The sequence below is a fragment of the Eurosta solidaginis genome, chromosome 2 (genome assembly GCF_040869045.1).
Source record: "Eurosta solidaginis isolate ZX-2024a chromosome 2, ASM4086904v1, whole genome shotgun sequence".
Lineage (NCBI taxonomy): Eukaryota > Metazoa > Arthropoda > Insecta > Diptera > Tephritidae > Eurosta > Eurosta solidaginis.
The window spans coordinates 101,243,417-101,262,824 of NC_090320.1; the positions used below are offsets into that span (position 1 = coordinate 101,243,417).

At 40.3% G+C, this 19,408-nt stretch overlaps 1 protein-coding gene across 4 annotated transcripts in view; it reads left to right on the forward strand.

Annotated features, from left to right (window-relative positions):
* vari (MAGUK p55 subfamily member vari) overlaps nucleotides 1-19,408 on the forward strand; it is a 767,475-nt gene that overhangs the window by 68,175 nt on the left and 679,892 nt on the right. For 2 of the 4 annotated variants that reach the window (XM_067766042.1, XM_067766044.1), the window contains exon 2: nucleotides 2,167-2,214. The exons of the other annotated variants lie outside the window; for them this stretch is intronic. In XM_067766042.1, coding sequence (XP_067622143.1) covers nucleotides 2,209-2,214 — 6 coding nt within the window. In that variant the 5' untranslated portion in view covers nucleotides 2,167-2,208. The remainder of the gene's footprint in view (nucleotides 1-2,166; nucleotides 2,215-19,408) is intronic. 4 annotated transcript variants of the gene reach the window in all.

Sequence of the window (19,408 nt, forward strand, 5' to 3'; positions counted from 1 at the left end):
GGCCTCGAAATCAATGGACAGGGGAATGCCGCAGGGAGGGGTGCTATCACCTCTGCTGTAAAACTTACGGCTTGCGCGGATGGCGTTGCAATTGTCATAAGTGGAAAGTGCCTTCCAACGATTAGCTCTTTGATGGACGGGGCGCTTCGGGATATTCATACCTGGACATCAAATGTAGGTTTGAAAGTCAACGCGGATAAGACGGATATGGTCTTTTTTTAAAAAGAGGTACAAGGTCCCAAATTGGATCAGGCATAAGTTAGGAGGGGTTACCCTACATGAGAAACCTTGCACAAAGTATCTAGGAATCATCCTAGACAGTAAGCTGTCATGGAAGCTCAACGTGGAGGAGAGGGTTAAATCCAGAAAATCTCGAGGAGGCCTTAAATATAATCCACGCAGAGGGTGAACACCTTTGCCGGGTTCCGCCCTGTGAACCTCTATCAATAAAGCTTATGCAAATCATACTCTACAAGTCACTTATCGTACCCGTCCTGCTATATGGGGCAGAAGCATGGACCATGACAACAGCAGATGAAGCGGCTTTGGGAGTGTTCGAAAGAAAAGTTCTTCGAAAGATTTATGGACCTCTATGATGATGAGCTGTACGAGCTATACGCAGACATCAACATAGTCCAGGGAATTAAAACGCAGCGGCTGCGCTGGCTAGGCCATATTATGCGAATGAAAGAAGATGCTCCGGCCAAGAAAGTGTTTCTATCGGAACCCGCCTATGGAAGCAGAGGTAGAGGGCGGTCCCCACTCCGTTGGAAGGACCAGGTGGAAAACGATTTAAACTACCTTGGTGTGACCAATTGGCGCCGGTTGGCGGAGCGAAGGAGCGACTGGCGCGCCTTGTTGGACGGCCATAACCGTTTAGACGGTTAAGCTCCAATTAAGTAAGTAAGTAAGTAACTCTCGCAAAACCTAAACTTATACTTGTTTATGCTCAGCCCTGACCTATGTAATGTAGGTGCCGCATGCGATGTGTCTGCTCATGTCACCAACTGTCTTTCCAATTGTAATTTGGACGCCTCTAACAACAATTTCTCTATGCTATGGTCCAACCCTGTTGAAACAACAAATTTCCTTGAACACCCATTAGAGGACTTTCACAACAATTTGTGAGAGGTCGCACCTATTGAAGAACAAATGTTTAAATGGCTACAATGACAACAACAAATGTTTTCAATTCTATAATTTATTACAATTTTCGAATTATTTTTGTAATCTTTTAGCGCGAATTATTATTAGTTATTTACTTTTATTTTCATTAATTAATTTCCAATTGTCAGGCGTTTCGCTGCAATATTGGCAGCTCGTTGAAACGATGCTATTCCGGAAAAATTGCACTGCCAATAACAAAAATAATAGGTGGCTATACTGGCTACGTAATGAGTTGGCAGTCGCAGTGTATACGTAGAGACAACGTAAGAGAACAAACGCGTATACGTAAGAAATTATAAAATACGAACTTTTGGGTGAATGTGAGTGAATGCGGCGCAAACATTCACGGTGACATACTCGTACATTACGGGCCTTGACCCGCAATTTATTGGCGTGTTAATAACGTTTACGCGGTGGTAGTCCTATGTAGTTTTCGAAAGCCATGCTGATGATTGACAAGACCCAAATCTGCAGTGAAATAGGAAAGCAGAATGGCTTGGCTACTGGCGATTAGGAGTGATATCGGACGATAACAATCTCCTGTGTTAGCTGGTTTCCCAGGCTTTAATAGTGGAACCACCCTGGCAATTTTCCATTTCCCGGGGATGACGAAGGTGGACAGGGACCATCTCGATGAATTTGTACCATATATACAAGTGTACAAGAATTGCTTGCTTGAAGTTACACATGATATACAGGTTAAAAAGCAGTTTCAACCATTAAGGATATGTTTTTCAAAATTGAACTCATCCAAGAAAGTTTTTGAAGCTTTTTACATAATTTAATACAAATTTTCAAATTATTGACTACAAATTTATATAGTTTTTTTTTTAAACGTACTAAGTTTGAGTATTTTTTCGTCTGTTGAATATAACTTAATATTAAAATTCACTGTTCAGTAGAGTAGTCGAAAGTTGTTTGGATACTGTATGTTATGGATTAAAAATAGTAACACTAAAAGATATTTTTTTAGAAATGTTTGCTTCTTTTATATTCCAGAATGACTGTAGCTCTACCAGAAGATTGCTGGAAAGTTAAATTATGAAGGTTGGTATCTTTCAACCATAGTTGGGCACATTTTAATTTAAACAAGTTTTCTCTATCTCCTCTGTTTTTAAGTGGTAGCGGAAAGTATTTTTGACAAAACTTTTCCACTGCAATATATTGAAAATAACTTTCTACAAACGTAAATTTTTTACTTTTGGGCTAGGGATGGAAACGATTTTTTTGCAATAACGGTTTAATTGTATCGTTATTTTTTGTTTCGTTGATCGGTTATTGACCGATTAACTAAATTTACGATTATGTAAAAATATTTTTTGAAATATACTAACGGTATAATTGTGTAAAACACAAACTGCCGCATTTCAAAAATTCATTAGCAGTGTTCTCGGTAATGAAGCTTCCACCCGCCGAAGAGTTTATAGAAATGGTGACCGAGTAGTGTTGTCCTGATATCACCCGTACTCGATACCTGAACTCATTTGAAAGGATCGATGAGAGCAATCGATGTCAAAATAGCAAAGAACGCATCAGTTCCCACAACCGATATTTTAACTCAGAACAGATATTTAATGATCACTCTTTATAAAACTGTTAAATACAGGTACTGAGGATTTCCGTTTCTCACGGAGAAAACCGTTTTGCATGCAAAATAAAGTGATTGTTGCATGAATGAGAATATATATAAATGATAATATGAAACCGATTAAAATAAAGTTCAGGTTTAGGGGCTTTAACTTTTTCTGTTTCGGTTCTGGTTTCGTTCTGCAACATATGTACATATATTTCGGTTCCAGAATAAAAACAACAATACAAGTTTGTTGACAACAAATATTTATTTGATAATGTATGTGTGTACATATTAATAAAACAAGTCTGAATCGCTGATCAGTCGGTTATATTACGTCGAACTAGCTACGCCCAAGTAGTTTGGTATTATAGGCTCAGGCTGAAATAGTTAACTAAATTTTTAAGTTGGCAATATTAAATTTTTGATAGATTAAATTTAAAAATAATAATTATAAGATTTTTATCTGATTATCTAATCTAATTAAATTTTTCTCTCGCAAATTTTCGTCACAGAAAAAAAGATATATATTATGTGTCATAGAAAATTATTTAATTTTCACTCAATACTAATTATGTATATAATTAGCGAGACTGGCTGTTGTTGTTGTTGTTGTAGCAGTGCTTCGCCCCATCCAAAAGGTGCGACCAAGACGCAACAAATTAAATGGGGTTTCACTGAAATCACAGCCCTTGGTCAGGTCACTTCTTCGTCGGCTAGCATTTCGGGCATCTACTTTAACACTAGTATGATGTATAAATTGTTTTTAATATGTTTAATGTAGGTACCTGTCAGTGGAAGACTCAACCACACGGTGTCAAAGACGGATCTAATTGCAAGATCAATGGCCCAGCTATCGGCTCGACGTTACCAACCTCAACACTTCCCAGCCGAATAATTGATACCAAGTTAGCTTATAATCGGGCTTTCAGATACATGACTCAATTCAAAAATATTAATACAATTATTTGGGGATGTGAACAACCCGTTCTAAGCACCAGGAATAATAATAAACAAACCTTCTCAATTAAGGGGCTGCGATTCAACCTTGCCAACACATCGTGATTGAAATGTCCGTTCGCTGCGAATAACTACTTCGACGTCATCTTTGAAAGATGCATCTTCATTAATCACAGGTACTGATCACATTTACTCTAGATCAGATGGCATCGGTCAGCGTAGCCTTGTCGCCGGACCAAGAGTAGACTATATGCCAACTTTCCAACGCAGAAGACCGATTTCGGAAAAAAGCCGAAGACAAACGCCAAAATACGATATAAAACCACAACTCCCGCGATTCATCCGAATCCTCCTTATTTATAGGCGTCACTAATGAGATGACTGCAATTTGCCCGATGACGGGCATTTGCTATGATTTAAGCGTCACTAATACGATGTCGGCAATTTGCTACTTGGTATTAGGATCGCCTTTTACGATCGGACTAAATACCGCGGGTATATTCTTCGCCCCTAGCCCGCAGGGGGATGTATAAAATATGAATCTTCATAGCGGTATATAGGCAGCTCCTTTTCGTGCTGTCGAAGGTAGCTTTAAAATTGACGAAGAGGTGACGTGTGTCACTTTTTCGCGTTTTTTCTCCCAAAATTTGCCGCATTGTGAAAATCTGGGCGATGGTAGATTTACCAGGTCTGAAACCGCACTGATAAGGCCCCATCACCCGATTCACGGTGGGCTCCAATCTTTTGCACAATGCACTGGAAAGGACCTTATATGCGATATTAAGAAGGCTAATTCCGCGATAGTTGGCGCAGTTTATGGATCCCCTCTCTTGTGGACTGGGCAAAGCACACTTAGACTCCAATCGCCGGGCATGCACTCGTCCGACTATATTTTCAAAGAAGCCTTACCAACTCCTCCGCGTATTTGAATACCTCCGCAGACAATCCATCAGCGTCCGCGGCCTTGTTGTTTTTTAATCTGGTTCTTACTAGTCTGACTTCGTCATAATCGGGTGGGGGATATTAATTCCACCATCTTCGATTGCGGAACGCGGCTCATCATTTGCCCTGGATTTAAAACCTTTCGCCTGTCGCCGATTTTTATGGTAAAATTTGCGGGCTCAAGCTCCTACCACTCACGCCTTTCTTCCTCTGCTTTTTTCTTCCTGAAAAGGAGTAGCTTCTCTTTTCAACTCGCGGTTGCGTTCACACACTTTTTGTTGCGCTCGCCTTTAACGTAGCCCTATTTTATACTTTTTAAAAACCGCTTCTAGTGTTGAATCTAATAGCATAGCTTTAAGTTTGCAACTTTCGTCATCATATACGTTTGATGAAGGTTCAGAACCCATCTTAAAGGTATAGCCTTTAAAATTATCACTGATTGTAATTCATTAGCAATGCTCTTCAAGAGGAAACAGTTTGAATTCCCGAATATCTTAGTGGGCTCTCAAGTTGGAAAATTAAGATTACACTATTCACCATAGGACAAGTACATCTATGGCGAACTTAGATAGGGTGCAGATCGCATCAATCATTAATACCCAAGATGTTTAGTTCCAAGTCCAAATTTCCCAAGACCGTGATGAAACCATCAGTTCTCTACGATGACGGCTGGGGAAGGAGGAGGTCCATGATTTTAATATAATGAATGGTTGGTATACAAAATGCCACGGTAGGTAAAAAAATTGTATATGTGCCCAGTGAAATGGAATCAAATATCAACCGACTGATGCATGACGATATAGGACACCAATCCATAGTTGGGCACATTTTAATTTAAACAAGTTTCCTCTTCCTATTTATCACAAAACTTCCACTACAAGGAATATAGTGAAAATAAGTTTCTACAACCGTAAATTCTTTACTTCTAGGCTAGGGATGGAAACGATTTTTTTGCAATACGATTTCATTGTGTCGTTATTTTGTGTTTCGTTGATCGGTTATCGACCGATTAACTAAATTTACGATTATGTAAAAATATTTTTTGAAGATACTAACGGTATAGTTGTATAAAACAGCAAACTGCCGCATTTCGAAAATTCATTAGCAGTGTTATCGGTAATGAAGCTTCCACCCGCCGAAGAGTTTATAGAAATGGTGACCGAGTAGTGTTGTCCTGATATCACCTGTACTCGATACCTGAACTCATTTGAAAGGATCGATGAGAGTAATCGATGTCAAAATAGCAAAGAACGCATCAGTTCCCACAACCGATATTTTAACTCAAAACAGATATTTAATGATCACTCTTTATAAAACTGTTAAATACAGGTACTGAGGATTTACGTTTCTCACGGAGATCAACCGTTTTGCATGCGAGGTCGTTGCCAACCTTTGCTGTGAACGGACGTGTTTTTTAATCGCTCTATCTTTCAGTCTTTGTTTTTCTAAGGTTTTTTACTTATTTGCTTATTATGTCTTTTTGTTATAATTGTACTGCTCAGTGCTTTGGTTTTTCACTAAACAAAGAAAAAATAAGTGAACTATTAACCAGCCTGAACAAATTAAATGAATTCCTAAATTCAATACTAGTGGCTGAAAATGACGATAATATTATTTATAATGCGAATAACAACAAAAACAAGAAAAACACCAGATTAACCCGTTCTAAAGCAAAATGCTTTGAGAGTTAGACTAGTCTCTCAGTGAGCAACGCGAAATGTTCTCCGCTGCCTACCGTTGGTGATGTTGATGCTGTGGATGCTGTTGACGATAATAGTGCTGCTGTTGCTGCCAACGATAATTTATCTAATGCGAATGGTAGTGATAAGCATATGCAATCTACTAGTGAGAACCATTCTTCGCATACTCTTTCTTCAGTTTCGCCGTCTGGCCACTAATGTGTATGCTGTTGACGCTGCCAGTGAAAATTTAACTAATACGAATGGTGGTGATAAGCATATGCAACCTGCTAGTGTCGCTCATTCTTTGCATACTGCTTCTTCAGTTTTGCCGTCGCCCACTAATAAAATGCAAAGTCATATCACTAATATCACAGTGATTGTTGCATGAATGAGAATTTATATAAATGTATGAAACCGATTAAAATACAGTTCTGGTTTAGGGGCTTTAACTTTTTCGGTTTCGGACCTGGTTTCGTTCTGCAACATATGTATATTTCGGTTCCAGAATAAAAACAAGAATACAAGTTTGTTGACAAAAAATATTTATTTAATAATGTATGTGTGTACATGTGAAGAAAACAAGTCTGAATCGTTGATCAGTCGGTTATATTACGTCGAACTAGCTACGCCCAAGTAGTTTGGTATTATAGGCTCAGGCTGAAATAGTTAACTAAATTTTTAATTTGGCAATATTCAATGTTTGATAGGTTAAATTTAAAAATAATAATTATACGATTTTTATCTGATTATCTAATCTAATTAAATTTTTCTCTCGCAAATTTTCGCCACAGAAAAAAAATAAATTACCCATAAGTATTCTGACTGGCCTGTCTAAGGTAGCTGAGATACTTATGGCGAATCAAATTATAGCTTTTATTGAGAAAAATAATCTCCTCAGTCCATTTCAATCGGGTTTTAGAGAAGCTCACTCTTACTCGACTGCTGTCACGAAAGTTCTCGATGACATCCGTCAGGAGTTTGACCAGGGTCATTTGACGCTTCTGTGTCTTTTGGATTTCTCCAAGGCATTTGACTCTGTCAACCATATCCTTCTCTGTGATAAGCTATATAAATGTTTCGGTTTTGATGAAAACGCAGTTAAGCTGGTAAAGAGCTATCTTAGCAACCGAACTCAAAAGGTTAAAGTCGGGAATAGTTTCTCTGCAGCTGGGTTTACCAGGTCTGGAGTACCACAGGGCTCTGACTTGGGTCCCCTTCTTTTCAGTATCTTTATAAATGACATTTTTAATGTCTGTTCTTTTCTCGACGGCATGCTTATGCGGATGATGTGCAATTATACATTTCAAGCCATATCAGCCTGGTTCAGGATCTTACAGATAAGCTGAATGCGGACTTACGCTCGATTATGGAGTGGTCTAGGTCAAACCTTCTGTGCTTTAATGCTCGAAAATCATATGTTCTTCCAATCTATAAAGATAAGATCCAGTTTTCTGATATCCCACACCTTTATATCGTATCTGCAAGAATTCAGTTAGTCGATAAAGTACGAAATCTAGGCTTTGTAATCAACTCTTAAGTTGTCCTGCGAAGACCACGTCAATCAAGTTGTGGGTAAAATCTATTATACATTGCGGTGCCTTAGGGTGTCATCAATTTTCGTACCTTCTGATACAAAGAACAAGCTTATTCTGTGTCTCATTGTACCTTACATAAACTACTTTGAAGTTGTTGTTGTTGTTGTTGTAGCAATGATTCGCCCCACCTAACAGCCGCGACCGATCACAAATTGTCATCAATATCCTCTAACGGGAGTCCAAGGAAACTTGCCGTTTCAACAGGTGTGGACTATAAGGAAAGGGGTGTTAGAGGCGTTGGTTCCACATTACAATTAAAGAGATCGTTGGTGTCATGTGGGGACACATTGCAAGCGGGGCATACATTTTGTATGTCGGGGTTGATTGTGGATAGGTAAGAGTTTAACCTGTTACAGTATCCAGAACGAAGTTGAGCAAGAGTGACACGCGTGTCCCTGGGGAGTATGCGTTCCTCTTCCGCGAGTTTTGGATACTTTTCTTTAAGTACTGGATTCACGGGGCAATTTCCGGCACAAAGGTCCGACGCCTGTTTATGGAGTTCACCAAGGACCTGCTTGTGCTTTTTCGCTTCATACGGCTGGGTTCTCAGGTGCCGTATTTCCTCAAAATGCTTACGGAGATGACTCCTTAAGTCCCTTGGCGGTGCTGATTCATCAATCAGATGTCTGTTGGGATGCTCAGGTTTCTGGGTATTCAACAGGAACTGTTTGGTCAGCATCTCATTTCTCTCCCTGATGGGGAGTATTCTCGCCTTATTATGCAGATGGTGTTCTGGGGATATTAGAAGACAGCCCGTGACAATTCTGAGAGCAGTATTTTGGCAGGCCTGTAGCTTCTTCCAGTGGGTAATTTTTAGGCTTGGCGACCATATGGGTGGCGCGTAGCACGTAATCGGCTGGCTAATTGCTTTGTATGTAGTCATGAGCGTTTCTTTATCTTTTCCCCAGGTACTGCCAGCGAGGGATTTGAGTGTGACCCCATTTAATTTGTTGCGTCCCTCCCTACTTTGAGGTCGTTTATAGCAATTTAGATGCTGTCTCCCTTCATAAACTCAGTGTTGCTTTCAACCACGCTACTAGATATGTGCACGGTTTAAAGAAATTTGCTCACTTATCTACGTTGAGAAACTCAATTCTTGGATGTGACCTAATAAATTTTATCAAAGCGCGTAATTGCATTTTTATGTTTAAATTGCTAGTTTACAAAAAGCCGGGTTATTTGTACGATAAGCTTACGTTTTCCAAAAGCACACGCTCCTCTAATTTTATTCTTTCAAAGTTTAATTATTTAACCTCTTCCAGGCTTTTCTTTGTTAACGGCGTTAGGCTATGGAACTCCATTCCACAGTCTTTAAGGAACTCAATGAGAGAAAATAATTTTAAAAATCTTATATTTGACTATTTTAGTGATCAAATTGCATAACACGGTTTTTATAAATTTGTGTATCTTATATTTTTAATTTTTATATAAGTATTTTCATATACATAAGTTTTATGTTTGTATTGCGCAATAAAGGACTTTAATCTTGGTGTGCTAATGTATTAAAATTAACACATTTTTTATAAATTTGTCTATTTCATATTTTAAAATTTTATATAAGTATTTTCATATACATAAGTTTTATGTTTGTATTGCGCAATAAAGGATTTTAATCTTGGTGTGCTAATGTATTAAAACTAACACAGTTTTAATAAATTTGTCTATTTCATATTTTGAATTTTTATATAAGTATTTTCATATACATAAGTTTTATGTTTGTATTGCGCAATAAAAGATTTTAATCTTAATGTGCTAATGTATTAAAACTAATAACTAATAAATGATGATGAATGATGATCTGTCATAGAAAATTATTAAATTTTCACTCAATACTAATTAGAGTATATAATTAGCGAGACTGGCTGTTGTTGTTGTTGTAACAGTGCTTCACCCCATCCAAAAGGTGCGACCAAGGACGCAACAAATTAAATGGGGTTACACTGAAGTGACAGCCCTTGGTCGGGTCACTTCTTAGTCGGGTACCATTACGGGCATCTACCTTAACACTAGTATGATGTATAAATTGTTATTTAATATGTTTAGTGTGAGTACCTGTTAATGGAAGACTCAACCACACGGTGTCAAACATGGATCTAATTGCAAGATCAATGGCCCAGCTATCTGCTCGACATTGCCAACCTCAACACTTCCCAGCCGAATAATTGATACCAAGTTAGCTTGTAATCGCGCTTTTCAATCACAAGATCTTATCTTGGTATGATACTGTACGCTGTAACATGCTTTAAAGCTAGGGCTCATCAGATACATGATTCAATTCCAAAATTTTAATACAAGTATTTGGGGATGTGAACAACCCGTTCTGAGAACCAGGAATAATAATAAGCAAACCTTCTCAATTAAGGGGCTGCGATTCAACCTTGCCAACACATCGTGATTGAAATGTCCGTTCGCTGCGAATAACTACTTCGACGTCATCTTTGAAAGATGCATCTTCATTAATCACAGGTACTGATCACATTTACTCTAGATCAGATGGCATCGGTTAGCGTAGCCTTGTGGCCGGGCCAAGAGTAAACTATATGCCAACTTTCCAACGCAGAAGACCGAACGCGGAAAAAACTAAAGACAAACGCCAAAATACGATATAAAACCACAACTCCCGCGATTCATCCGAATCCTCAAGGCAGAATCAAGATGCGAATAAAAGCATCTGCGATACATTGTATCAGGCAAGATTAACTTGTCGTGCTCCCCGCGGTACAGTTTTTGTCGACCGTGGCTTTTCGAGCAAACACCACTCCAGGATTTGTTAGCCTTACTTATAGGCGTCACTAATGCGATGACTTCAATTTGCCCGATGACGGGTTAAGCATTGTTCGGCCGGGGTGCGTGTGCTCCTGGAGGTAAATGGGCGCACCGGGGTCCATCTCAATAAGCGGGTGGAAATAAGAATAAGAGAAGACGAGATATCTCGTAATAATGGGTGAACTTTATTGGATAAATATATAAATAACTTGGGTACAATATTACCTGAGTGTAAAACGGTAGAGATCGCTGGCGGCAGATGTGAGCTGGTTGGCTGCTAAAATCCAAGAGGCCGGTTGTATCGAAAGCGACAACCGTTGACCCACAAAATCCTCCGTTTTGGAGGGGAAAGGCACCCACACATCAACTCGGACATGCATATGCATGGGTGCTGACAAAAGGCACCCATACACGCGCATGTACATGCATGCACATGCATATGGCGGTGATGGTATGGGTGGTTATAAATTGAATCGAGTATCGAATTGCAGAGTTGCATTAGGGGGATCGCAATCAGATGCGGAAAATTTAGGCATCCTGCCTAAACATGCCGCCCCCTTGCGATACGCAACATCGTTTACCCCCACCGATCTCCGACCGCTGAAAAGGAACGAGAAAAAAAATTGCATTAAAATTCATACAGTAGCATATAGGCGAAGGTCAACAGGGCTGGACGAAGAAGCCGAGGTCTCCGTTCCAGACTGGCAACCTCTTTTTCTTTCCCTTTTGTTGGACGAAGAGGCCGAGGTCTTCGTTCCAGACTCGTAGTTTTTTGTTTGAGGGGAGTTTCCCTGTGCTGGACGAAGAGGCCGAGGTCTCCGTTTCATCGTCTTATGCATCGTATCGCTCTCGGGGCGACTGCATTTTGTTCGACGAGGTGTGGCATCTTATGGGTGTGCCAGGGCGAGTGGCCATTGGGTGAGGCGCGTTGGCCTCGTTCGGGGTGAACGAGAGCTGGGTTATTGGGATAAAGTTCATTGTCCTTGTCGTTGGGCGGAAGTAGTACCAGTTTAGAGATTGGTCTTGTATTTTGTCCCTTGATTGTATGAACGTCAACAACACGCACACAGTTATCAGAGCCGGGGTGTATGTTGACGATTCTCCCCATTCTCCACTCGTTGGGTTGGAGGTTGTCTTCTTTGATGACGACTAGGTCCCCGGGTTTTAAGTTGGATTGTGGATGTTTCCACTTATATCGTTTCTGGATCTCGGTGAGATATTCCGATTTCCATCTTTTGCAAAATGTCAGTTGCAGGGCCTTCATTTCCTGCCATCTGTTGACTATTGAGACAGTATTCTCGTTGCAGTCGATTTCGGGTGGAGCTAGCAGATGCCCACCTACGAGAAAGTGGCCTGGAGTAAGCTGCTCCAGGTCGGAAGGGTCGTTGGATGAGGGAATGAGGTGTCTGGAGTTAAGGCATGCCTCTATGCGGCATAAGAGAGTTGTAAACTCTCCAAATGTATATTTGTAATGCGTTTTAAAACTTTTTATCCCGCCTCCCACAAGCCTCCCATGTGAGGAGCACCGGGGGGTATTAAATGGCATGCGAGAGTTTGAAGGCTATATTTATTCATTGTGTCGTCCCTTGCTTCCCGCAGAAATGCCTTGAACTCGGATCGTAAAGATCGCGAAGCTCCGACAAAGTTAGTACCATTGTCGGAGTAGACGTTTTTTGGGCATCCTCGTCTGGATACAAATCTGGCGAAGGCAGCAAGATAGGACCCGGTACTGAGGTCGCTTGTCGCTTCCAGGTGAATAGCTTTCGTCGAAAAGTAGACGAACAGACTTATCCCTTCGAGATCCTACACCCTCTCCCTCGGTAAGACTATGACAAATGGTCCGGCGAAATCTACCCCTGTATTTGTGAAGGCCCTAGCAAAGGGTGCGCTCCTTTGGAAGGATTCCCATAAGTTGAGATTGTGCCCGCTTCTTGTAAATAGTACGGACTTTACAGTTGTGGGTGACAGACCTACTCATGTTTCTAACACGCGGTAACCAGTACTGAGTGCGAATAAAGTGCAGCATCAGCTGGTTTTCTCCATGGAGGGAGATCTTATGTATAAACTCAACTAGGAGTCTGGTTAACCTACAAATGTACGGCAGGATAATGGGGTGTCGTTCGTTGTAGGGCATATCTTTGGATGTGTCAATCCTACCACCAGTTCTGATTATACCTACAGTATCGATGAATGGGTTTAAGGGTAAAATTTCACTCTTCCCATGAATTGGTGTCCTGGACTTCAAATTGGCATACTCTTCTCGATAGTATTGCCTTTGGCATATAGCTATCAAACGTTGTGTCGTTGTTTCTATTTCATCAGGGGCTATTGCATGATACTCCCTTTTGAAAGAAACTTTGGTTTTTGGATCTGTTCTGCAGAAAAAACGAAAAATGTATGATATGACCCGCAACGCCCTTGAAAAGTCGGAGAACCTATCAAGGATGTTAGGGTTGTTATATACTGATGTTGCATGAACCCTTACCCGCTTTTCCTCAATAGACGTGTTGTATTCGGTATCTTGTGCTGCCCAGTGGGAATTGTCTTCTTGCAGCCAAGAAGATCCCTGACACCACAACGAATTGTTGACCAACTCAGACACAGGTAATTCTCTACTGCCTAAATCTGCTGGGTTTGATTCTGAATTCACGTGCAACCAATCCTTATTTCCGACCATGTCGATGATCTTGGTGATACGATGTGCGACGAAAGTGGACCAGGAACAAGGCGGTTTCCTTATCCATGCGAGGACGATAGTTGAATCCGTCCAAAGGTGCACTTTCACTGGTCCCAATTTGAGGTTCCTGAAAATTTATTCTGTGATTGCCGCTAACAGCACGGCTCCGCCAAGTTCCAATCATGGAAGGGAAAGAGTTTTCACTGGGGCTACTCGGGTTTTGTCCAGATGTCATTATCCTTTTTCACGCGCATGTAAACGGCTGCTGCATTGATCTGGTAACCTTGCCGTGCGCGGACGTGTTTTTGATCGCTCTTCGAATTGTTATTCTTTTTACTTTGTAAACAAGTTTTATCTTTCATAAATATTTATTCATAGAATAGAAAACAGTTTAAAAGTTTAATTTCGTATTAAATCTTTACACAGTGCAATATACATAGTGGCTTTTTGTGCAATTTAAACATTCAGTCTGTGTGTTCATATATCATAGATTTTCACAAAAATTTGTGATAACTGCATACCTTTTTGTTGGTAGCTGCTATTAGCAAGTCATTGTGTGCCCTTTTTGCTTTGTGTTGTGTTCGCTGCTAGCTATACGCTGTCTTGCGATTTGCATCCAGTGCTCCAAAATAACTCTTGCCCATAATTTCTGAACAGCTGTTCAATTTATCTTACACTTATAGTTTCTTTTGCCTATTTTTCTTTTGGGTTTGTTTAACTTTGCAATTATGTTGGATTGCTGTGTCAAGAAGTGCACCAATCAAAAGAAAATTTCCCGTGGTGATACTTATGTTTGTTGTTGGCTCTGTGATAATATGGCTCATGTTATCTGTGCCGGTTTCTCTCACATAGGTGGTCGGGTTGTTGACCTAATATCCAGCAAAATTGGACTGAACTGGACATGTCATGATTGTCGTTCTGTAGAAAATGACATGCGAGCTTTTATGAGGCAAACTCAGAAAGAGTTCAACAACATTTTTATTGGGTTTCGTGACCTTAACGAAAGATTCAAAACGATGGAGGCTCACTTTAAAAAATTGAAAGTGATATCTGAATCCCCAAAACGAAAGAAATGTATGCCCAACAATGACGCCAACTTGTCTTCGAGTCAGGGGCAAAGCTGTCCTCCTACGAATGTCGCTTCAACCGCGTTGACTAATACGAACAGGCTAACCAAAGACGTTATGAACAATGCAGCTCAGAAATCTCCACAAGAATCTCCACAAGGTTGTGCCGAGACTTCCAGTGAGACGATCTCTGGCAAATTAAACGATGCACGAACTAATAGTGGTACCTTTGCGGCTGTTTGTTCTACGTCACCAATGTTGATTTCGCTGGACTCCCCAATTCATCCTACACCTCCACCGGTATTTTTAGCTCCAACAATAACAGTTACCGATACTGGGGTTGTTGCTAGCGATACAAGTGTACCTGAAAAAAATAGTACGGGCTCGATAACCAACGCTATAACGGCCGCACCTTCCCAGCTCTCTGGTGCGCTATCCGCTACTCCTTTGCAGGTGACTGCCGTGCCACCTCGTAGGGCTGTATTTGTGTCCCGATTACATGCCTCGCTTACCGAAAATGACATTGCTCATTACGTTTGCTCTAAACTTGGTGTTGCACCCACTAGTAACATCAATGTGTATAAATTTAACTTTAAATATGAGAGAGACATCTCCTCATTTAAAATATCCCTTTCAGATGAATATTTCGATAAGGTACTTGATTCCTCTTTTTGGCCCAAGCATACTGTGGTTCACTTGTTCACGAGAAAGGCGAGGGCCGAACCTGTTTTATTACAGCCAAAAAACGGTATGACGAACACAGTAATAACAACACAAAGGTAATTGCTGATCTGTCCCGTCTTCTCATTAATTATCAAAATGTTCGTGGTTTACGATCAAAACTTGTTCCATTCTTCCTTAATTCTTTCAACTTTTCTGCACAAGTTGTAGCTTTTACGGAGACCTGGCTAAAGCCTGATAATTACAATTCTGAGGTTTTTTCAAATAAATATGCTGTTTATCGGCGTGATCGCATCTCTAGAGCGGGAGGTGTCCTTATTGCTGTTGAATCTAACCTATCGTCTGAGTTGATTTCGCTGGACAATATCTCCCATATCGAATTCATAGCAGTTAGGCTTTCATTCGGTAGCTATAGCGTAATTGTTTGCTGTTCGTATATACCACCTCGTTCGGATATGGATGTTTATGCTAGTCATAGCTCGGCCATCTGTGATTTGCATTCGCAGTTGGGAGATAACGATAGACTTGTTGTTGTTGGTGACTTTAACTTGCCAACAGTTAGTTGGGTTAATATAAGTGATTCAAACTTTTTAACTCCCACTGCTCAACATGAGTTTCTCAATTGCTTGTTAGACTCATCTCTTTTACAGATTAACAATGTTCCAAATAGTGGAAATAAAATGCTGGATTTAGTATTTGTGGATGGCTCGGTGGGTACTGCCCTTACGCAAATACCACCTTTATCCCTTCCAGAAGACCCTCTTCACCCTACGCTAGAGATATCACTTGATATCAGCCTACCCCGTAGGATTCAAGTACAGTCTCGTCCCCGATCTAGATGCTTCTACAAAGCGAATTTCATTATGCTCAATGATCTGTTGGCTTCCCATGATTGGTCGGATCTCTATGCTTGCACTGATGTCGATTCGGCTATCTCTATATTTTACAGTACGCTTGATAGCTTCTTTGATACCTGCATTCCTACTCGCTATACCCTATGTTCGAATAAGCCCCCTTGGTTTTCAAGGCAACTTATCAGACTTAATAACATCAAATCTAGGCTTTATAAGAGGTTCAAGAAATCTGGAGCATCTGCTGACCTCTCTAAATATCTAATAGCTCGTTCTAAATTTCACCGTCTTAATCAGCTTTGTTATAAAAATTACTTGAGTTGTTGTAAAGCCCATTTTTTTAGAAATCCAAAAAAGTTTTACAGTTTCGTAAATTCAAAGCGGAAAACTTCTGGGTATCCTTCCTCATTAACCTTTGGAGGTAAAAAAGCTTGCACTGATGACGACGTTGCTGAACTATTTTCTGAGTTCTTTAAGTCCACGTATTCATCCAGTGGTTTACATTCTGGTCAATATCCCTATCGCTTAGATAGCTCGAATTACATTAGGAATCCTGCTATTGATGGTAATATTGTTCTTCAGAGTCTTCAATCTTTGAAGCCCACCTTTTCTCCGGGACCGGACGGTGTTCCTAGCTGCGTGCTTAGGTACTGCGCCGAAAACATGTATGAGCCTATTTTAAAATTATTTGAGCTATCTCTGGGATCTGCGTCATTCCCGGCACTTTGGAAACAGTCTTTTATTATACCCCTGCATAAAAAAGGTAGTAGGTCAAAAGTTGAAAACTACAGGGGTATTGCTAAACTTTCAGTCATTCCTAAAGTCTTTGAACAGATTGTCACCAATCAACTGCAATATCAGTGTTCTAGTCTTTTATCTCCATGCCAACACGGTTTTATTCGTCAAAGGTCAACCACTACAAATTTGCTTGTATTCACCTCTATAGTTATGGAAGGATTTTTAGCGAACAAGCAAACGGATGTCATCTACACGGACTTCAGCAAAGCATTTGATACCGTCAACCACGAGTTGCTTATTCATAAGCTTGATTTACTGGGCTTTCCGTTTCACCTATTAATGTGGCTGAAAAGCTATCTTTCTAACCGGACCCAAAAAGTCCTGTTCAAGTGCAATCTGTCGGAATCGTTCGGAGTTTCCTCTGGCGTACCCCAGGGAAGTCATCTAGGCCCTTTGCTCTTTGCCCTTTTCATTAATGACTTGCCACAGACAATATTATATTCCCATACTATAATGTATGCGGATGATGTAAAACTTTGCTACACTTACTGTCCTACCGATTTGAGTTCCTTGGATCTTCTTCAGGCCGACTTGGACTCGTTCCAATGTTGGTGCACAACAAATTTATTAGCTTTAAATTGCTCTAAATGTAAGCATAGGACATTTCACCGAGTGAAGCCAGCATTGAAATCTTATGTAATAGATGGTACGCCTTTGGAGCGTATATCTATTGCAAATGATCTAGGTGTCCTTTTTGATCCGAAATTGAATTTTAACATGCATATTTCATCTATAGCCAACAAAGCGTTGGGTTTACTTGGATTTGTTAAAAGATGGGCTAAAGAGTTCGATGATCCGTACCTCACTAAGGTTCTTTACACATCGCTGGTTCGTCCAATACTCGAGTATTGCTCATGCGTTTGGTCCCCTGTTTCTCAAAAGCATATAAAGCGTCTTGAGTCAGTTCAAAAGCAATTTTTGATATTTGCATTGCGCGGCCTTAATTGGGACTCAAGTCTCCACCTTCCTCCATACAGAAGTAGACTTCTTCTTATTAACTTACCCACTCTGGAAAATCGGAGAATATTACTGGGGGTATTGTTCATCCATAAGCTCATTATTGGAGAAATTGATTCCGCGGACCTCCTCAGCCGCTTGTTTTTTGCGGTTCCCCCTAGAGTATCCAGACACTACGTTCCTCTCTATTTACCCCTTTGTCGACGAAACTTTGCTAAAAATAATCCTCTTCTTATCTGGTGCGCGCACTACAATGACTTGTATAGCTGCATCAGTCTTGAATGTACTTTTGCCACTATACGTAATGCAATACTTGCCTATCTAATTTAAGAGATACAAGCTAATTTAATTTGCCGGCATTTATTCCTTCGATAAAAAACAGGAACTATCTCGCTTAAGGATGGAGGAACATTTATCAACATGTCTCATTAAGAAGGAACAAGACAGTACTGTGTTGATTGGAATCTGGTGCATTCCAACAACGTAAAAAACATGCTTTTTCAAGAGTCACTGACCGGAATCGTATGCATTCCGGCAGTATAATCTTATGGGTCAGGCATCGAGCTGATTGGAATCCGGTGCATTCCAACAACACAGGTCATGTTACTTTTTTATGCCTTGTGATGGCGTATCCTCATTACACTACTCTTAGCACTGCCGGATTCCCATGACATGCTGATTGGAATCTTGTTGCATTCCAACAGGGAGATTGGAATCCACTGCATTCCGAAGTCATGCTGAGCGGAATCTGATGCATTCCGCCAGTATAAGATTTCGGCATAAGATCTTATTTCTGCTCATATTTCTTATTATTATTATATTCTGAAATTAAATAGTAATGTTCATTAATATTTCTTTGTTTGTAATATAACATTGTTGAAAGCTCGATATATCTTAAATTTTATCTTTTGAGTTGTATATTTATATATCTTTTATATTATGCAGTCGACCATAGTTTGTCGTCGACTTTAAATAATAAATAAATAAATAAATAAATAAATAAGCCTTCTCGGATGCGTCACAAAATCTATGGATCTCGATGTCGGTTCCTGGTGAAAAGCTGACCCATCTAGGTATCCTTATTTCATCAATCTCATGGTATTGGTCGGTGAAGGTTTTCCATCGTTCTAGCGTATTGGTAGATACTGGTTCGTCCCAAGCGGTGACTTCTAACTATATACTCTGCATGAGTATTTTTGCCACAATGACCATTGGTGCCAGCCATCCTAAGGGATCGAAAAGTTTGGCGATTGCTGATAGTATCGCTCTCTTCGTAATGTTTTCCGGGTTGTCCATCGTTCCTGCTTTAAAATAAAAGAAATCTGAGTGGGCATTCCATCGAATGCCTAATGCTTTCACTGAACTGGTATCTTCGAATGCCAGGAAGTCCTCACTGAGAAGGTCTGCTTTGGGGATGTCCCTTAGAATGTCCTCTGAATTGGATATCCATTTGCGAAGTGGAAAGCCCGCTGAGTGTAGGAATTTCATCTCTGGCTTTAATGGTCGATGTGATCGTATGTCCACCCGCTAACACGTCATCTACATACATGTATTCTCGCAGTATGCTAGCCGCTGTAGGGTGTGAATTTGCTACGTCCTCTGCCAGTTGTAGGAACGTTCTTATCGCGAGATATGGAGCGCAATTCACTCCGAACTAGAACCGCATGTCTGCCAAAACCAAGTCTGGGAATGCCT